General features: G+C 43.5%; 1 protein-coding gene across 10 annotated transcripts in view; it reads right to left on the reverse strand.

Annotated features, from left to right (window-relative positions):
* The window catches only part of RAPGEF6 (Rap guanine nucleotide exchange factor 6), a 198,596-nt gene extending 193,014 nt beyond the window's left edge, over positions 1-5,582 (reverse strand). For 5 of the 10 annotated variants that reach the window (XM_012762090.2, XM_012762096.2, XM_012762088.2 and 2 more), the window contains exon 1: positions 5,282-5,580. In XM_012762090.2, coding sequence (XP_012617544.1) covers positions 5,282-5,350 — 69 coding nt within the window. In that variant the 5' untranslated portion in view covers positions 5,351-5,580. Of the gene's footprint in view, positions 1-5,281 lie in introns of all 10 variants that reach the window. The other 5 variants (XM_075995989.1, XM_012762092.2, XM_012762087.2 and 2 more) reach the window with 2 other exon arrangements.
* Between the last annotated feature and the right edge of the window lie 418 nt (positions 5,583-6,000).

A 6,000-nucleotide genomic window follows, 5' to 3' on the forward strand; every position in this document is an offset into this window, starting at 1 on the left:
TTAATAGTCTTACTTTTCTCATGGAAAAGTATCCACGGTTCAAACAAAATGTATGTTTACCTGACCTACCTACCTATGAGCCTCCCGCCTCCAGTGTGCTCCTTTCCTTTCAATTACATCCTCAAAATGCTCACAGAATAATCTTTATAAAATTGATATTATTTACAGATTTTAAAACCTCCAATGGTTCTCCTTTACTTACAAGATGGACTCCAAATCCCTTAAATGATCCAACCCTGTTTCTACACCCAGCTTCATCATTTAATCTCCAACATCATGGACCACCACCCCCAAACATCCCAAACACACCCCAAAGTGTTTGGCAACTTTTTTTTCATTCTCACTCCCTCCCAAAGAACCTTGTAGGCAATTTTTCTTAATTGCTGCCTTACCCCCAATTAAAAATTAAGGAATAAGATTTTGTCGTTAAGGTTGAGTTTTGGAGGGCCACAAACCATTGTAATAGCTACTACAATTTTTTCACTGCCCCTAAAAACTAATTTTTGCCTCTTTGAGGGCAATACCACTTCCATCAGGAATGCATGCTCTAGACCTACAAACTGGCTTCTTGCTCTACAAATGTACCTGGCTCACAACCATCAGCACCTTTGCTTCTGTTTCTCTCAGCTTGGAATGACCTCCTTCTGTGTAACATGCAGACATCAATTCATGATTTTTAAGACTGAAATCAATGCAACTCCAAGAAGCCTTTCCTTGCAGTTCCAAAGCCCTATTCATAGTTTTATCATAACCTTAACATTTTACATTTATGTTTTCATATGTCTCCCCAATCGCTGAAGAACAAGGATCATGTCCAATTCCTCACTACAACCTTGGCTGTCATTAATAGTATCATGTCAGATATATTTGTTAAATGAATGGGTAATTAATGTTATCATCTGGGGAAGGCAATCATAAATCTCAGTTTACCTTGGATAGTCCCTCTATAATGTTATTCTGGGATAAAAATTAAAAGCTTCTCTTTTAATTCCCAAAAATTGTTTAGATAACTTATATTACTAATCTACATCTAAGCAGTGAGAAATAAATTCTGAGCAAGGGGCCAGGCAAGGTGGCTCACGCCTGTAATCCTAGCACTCTGGGAGGCCAAGGCAGGTGGATTGCTCGAGGTCAGGAGTTCGAAACCAGCCTGAGCAAGAGCAAGACCCCGTCTCTACTATAAATAGCAAGAAATTAATTGGCCAACTAATATATATAGAAAAAAGCCGGGCATAGTGGCGCACGCCTGTAGTCCCAGCTACTCAGGAGGCTGAAGGCAGGAGGATTGCTTGAGCCCAGGAGTTTGAGGTTGCTGTGAGCTAGGCTGATGCCACGGCACTCTAGCCAGGGCAAGAGTGAGAGACTTTGTCCCCAAAAAAAATTCTGAGCAAGGGTAGAACATGATCAGATCTGAGTAATTAAAAAGCAACATGACTACAAATAAAATGACTCAAGAAAAAATCCAGGGGTAGAAACAATAAAAGGGCCTTAAAGTAGCAGAACTGGTAAGGAAGAGGCAAAGAATCAGGAGATAAAAGCAACAGGTTTAGTGGCCAGTTGAATATAAAGAGCGAGATACCAGGAGGAAACAAGAGTAAAAACACAAAGCTGGGTACAGTGACACATGCTTGTAGTACCAGCTACTACAGAGGATCCTTTGAGCCCAGGAGTTGGGAGTCTAGCCTAGTCAACCAAGCAAGACCCTGTCTCTTAAAAAAAAAAAAAGGCAAGCAAACAAAAAAGAGTAAAAAATCACAAACTCCTTGAGAAAGCAACTGGGCCAGCCACCAAGACAATATTAAGGAGGGGGAATAATGATGGCTTTTAATTTAAGATAAGTGCTTGAAGAACTTGGAGGACAATTTTTTTTTTTTTTTTTTGAGACAGAGTCTCGCTCTGTCACCCTGGCTAGAGTCCACTGGCATCATCATAGCTCACTGTAACTTCAAATTCCTGGGCTCAAGCAATCCTCCTGCCTCAGCCTCTTGAGTAGCTGGGCCTACAAGTGCGTGCCACCGTGCCCAGCTAATTTTTCTATTTTTAGTAGACATGGGGCCTTGCTCTTGTTCAGGCTGATCTTGAACCTGGAGGACAATGTGATTGTTAGACATATGGATCTGAAACACATAAAAGGAGGTGAGTTGAAATATATAGTCCTAGGAGGTACAGCCTATAACAATCTTATGAATGAGATTGCCCAAGATATAATGTCTGCAGTTCTAATGAAAAGTATTATTTTTTAAATACAAGAGGACTTTACAAAACATACTCCCAAATTTTGCTTTCATAACACATTTTCTGATAACTTATTATGTACAAAACATGAGAGGGAGAGGGAAATAAACCATAAGAGAAATAAAAGCTCACTCTGAAGTAAAAAAGAAGGGAGAAAAAACAATGTTGAATATGAACTGAATTGAGAAACAGTCTCAATTTTCACCGTGACTTCTTTAGTTTTGGCATAAATACACAAAATAAGTACAGGCATATCTCATTTTTATTGAGCTTCACAAATACTGCATTTTTGAAAAACCAGAGGTTTGTGGCAACCCTGCATCAAGCAAGTCTATTGGCACCATTTTTCCAAGAGCATCTGTCACATTTTGGTAATTCTCACAATGTTTCAAACATTTCATTATTATATATGTTAGGGTAACCTGTGATCAGTAATCTTTGATGTTACTATTGTAATTGTTTGGCACCAGAAGAACCATGTCCTTATTACTGATAAATGTTGTGTGTGTTCTGACTGCTCCACTGGTTGCTCCTCCATCTCTCCCTCTCCTCAGGCCTCCCTATTCCCTGAGACACCACAATAAGGAAATAGGGCAATAATCCTGCAATGGCCTCTAAGTGTTTGAGTGAAAGGAAAAGTCACACTTCTCTCACTTTAAAAATCACAAATTAGAAATGATTACACTTAGTGAAGAAGGCAAGTCAAAAGCCAAAAAGGCCAAAAAGTAGGCCTCTTGCACCAAACAGCCAATTTGTGAATGCATACAAAAATTTCTTGAAGGAAATTAAAAGTGCTACTCCATTGAACATACAAATGATAAAAAAGCTAAAGGGTTACTGCTGATAACAGAGAAAGTTTGAGTGCTGAATAGAAGATCAAATCAGCCACAACATTCACTTTAAGCCTAAGCCTAATCTAAAGGAATGCCCTAACTCTTCAATTCTATGAAGGCTGAGAGAAATGAAAAAGCTACAAAAGAGAAGTTGAAAGCTAGGAGAGGCTGGTTCATGAGGTTTAGGAAAGAAGACATCTCCATAATATAAAAGTGCAAGGTGAAACAGCAAGTTATCCAGAACTATCTACAGTAACCAACAGAGTTTCAAAGTAGAAAAATTAGCCTTATATTGAAAGAAGATGCCATCTAGGATTTTCATAGCTAGAGGGAAGTCAATGCCTAGCTTCAAAACTTCAAAGGACAGGTGACTATCATATTAAGTACTAATAGAGCTGGTGACTTTAAGTTGAAGCCAGTGCTCATTTACCATTCTGAAAATCACAGGCCCTTTTAAGAATGATACTAAACCTACTCTGCCTGTGCTCTATAAATGAACCAGCAAAGCCTGGATGACAATTTATCTGTTTACAGCATGGTTTACTGAATATATTTTAAGCCCACTGTTGAGATCTACTCCCCCCCCAAAAAACAACAACAAAGGACTCCTTTTAAAATATTACTGCTCATGGACAATGCTCCTGGTCACCCAATAGCTCTGATGGAAATGCACAGGAGATTTATTTTCTTTTCACACCTGCTAAAACATCCATTCTGCAGCCCATGGATCAAGGAGTAACTTCAACCTTCAAGTCTTATTCTTTAAGAAATACATTTTGTTAGGCTATAAATGCCAAAGATAATGATTCCTCTGACATGCCGGGCAAAGTATTAATAAATTGAAAACCCTCTGGAAAGGATTCACCATTCTAGCTGTCATTAAGAACATTCATGAATCATGGATAGAGTCAAAATGTCAACAACACAGGAACTTGAAAGAAATGGATTCCAACTCTCATGGATGACTTTGAAGAGTTCAAGACTTCAGTGGAGGATATAACTGCAGATGTGGTGGAAATAGCAAAAGAATTAGAATGATAAGTGGAGCCTTCTTTAAGCAATATTTAAAAGTAAAACCTACACTACACATTGTAAGCCTTGCATAATATTTTCCTATACTTTAAAAGCTATGGGAGAATTCACCTACTCAAAGTGAATGCTTTCAATTAGCTCACACTGACTTCAATAAGCATCATAGGAAAACTAAGACACCTGGGAATATAAATGTAGCTCTCAAAAAGAAGATTCGGGAAAGTGGTAGAATTTGCTTTGTTCCTATGCAATGACCAGGATCTCCGATAACAAAATTGATTTATCATGGTTTTGATTACAGCTTCAATATGTCATGTCCCAAACGGTTAGCCCAAAGTTACTCAGACTTACTATGCAATAACACACTGTAAGTCCAAAAAACTCAAGTGACTTAGGAAGAACAAAAGCATTTCATTTATTACAATTATAAACAAGACAATCTAATAACCCATTCATGTCGCTGTCAGTTTGGTTTTTGGTTTAGGAAACTTAGCGTTTATTTAAAAAACTTCTCCAAATCAGGGAAAACCTTCCCCCCAAATCCAAGCATATCTATAGGATAAGCTACAAGTTTTATTTATATGCCAGAAAACCAGCTTTCAAGACAAATGAAAATCAGCTGATACCCATGACTGCTAACCCAACAGAGCAAACTTTAGATCCAAGCATAAAATATTATAAAATTTCCCACTGACAGTCTGAAAAAGTACCTACACCTTTAAACATCCACCACAGAATTCATCATCTGACTGGGTGCAAAGTTTTAAACTGACTTTGAAAATTTCATCTTTCCTTAGGCAACTGAACATTTCAGGGACGCTCAAAGTTATTTCCTAGTAACATTGCCGAGACTGTCCCCTTACGATTTCCCCCTCGTTTTTCACAGTCTACTGAAATGTGCGGGCCATCTCACTGAGAGACCCACACTTTACCCAACTCGGAAAACGCCATTTGGAAACGGCGCCTCCGATAAGGACACCAGGAAGTCCCGCGCGGGCGGGCGTGCGGGGAGGACCGCACGACCGCAGGAAAGGCGGCCGCCACCCCGCCCGACAAGGGCCTGGGGCAGGGCCGGGGCCGCCCAGAGCAGACGCCGGCAGCAGGTGCGAGGCTCCGGCCAGGGGACACTCGCCGCGGGTCTCGGACGCCGCCGCCTGCCGCGCCGGGGCGACTGGCCTTACCTCGGGGGTCCGCTCCGGCGGCTTCTTCCTCAGCGCCTGCCTGGCGCCGGGGTCCACGGGCGAGTTCATGGCCGCTGTCCGGGCGCTCCCCAGCCCGCCCTCAGCAGTCCACGCGACAGCGCATTCACCCGAGGCAGGGGTGCGCCCCCTCCCAGGGGGCACCGCGGACCGTTGCGGGGTCGGAACTCCAGCAAACAACCCTTCGCAACGCCCGCCCAGCGCCTCAGCCCACGCGCGACTGGCCGGAGAGAAGCCCGCGCGGGGGCGGGGGGCAGTGAGTGCGCACGCGCAGCACGCACGCGCAGCACGCACGCGCAAGCTGACGAACGCCCAAGGGCGTGACTCCGCGGTGACGTAAGAGCTGGGGCGGTGTAGTTCAGCCTTTTTCCAGCCCTGGGTGAGATTTAAACACACGTCGCGAGACCTAACGTAAACTCGTCCGGGGATCCGCCTTAGAGCTGTGGCTCCCGCCTCCCCTGCTTCCGCCGGAGGGAACGGAAACGCGCTGTGAGGGTTGGTGGGGCGGAACCCTGTGCGCAAAGCCGGAAGTCCCGGGCGTGGCCGTCCCGGTGTGCGCCCCCTCTGGCAGCTTCCGCGCCTCAGGGAGGACGTGCGGAAGTGGAAGCCGCCATTGGGCTAACGAGCAAGCGGATGGACACTCTTTCCTACTTTAATAAAACGAACCCGCCTTTGGAAGCTGCGCGACCAGCAGCCCTTGT

Source organism: Microcebus murinus, chromosome 21 (genome assembly GCF_040939455.1).
Source record: "Microcebus murinus isolate Inina chromosome 21, M.murinus_Inina_mat1.0, whole genome shotgun sequence".
Taxonomy (NCBI): domain Eukaryota; kingdom Metazoa; phylum Chordata; class Mammalia; order Primates; family Cheirogaleidae; genus Microcebus; species Microcebus murinus.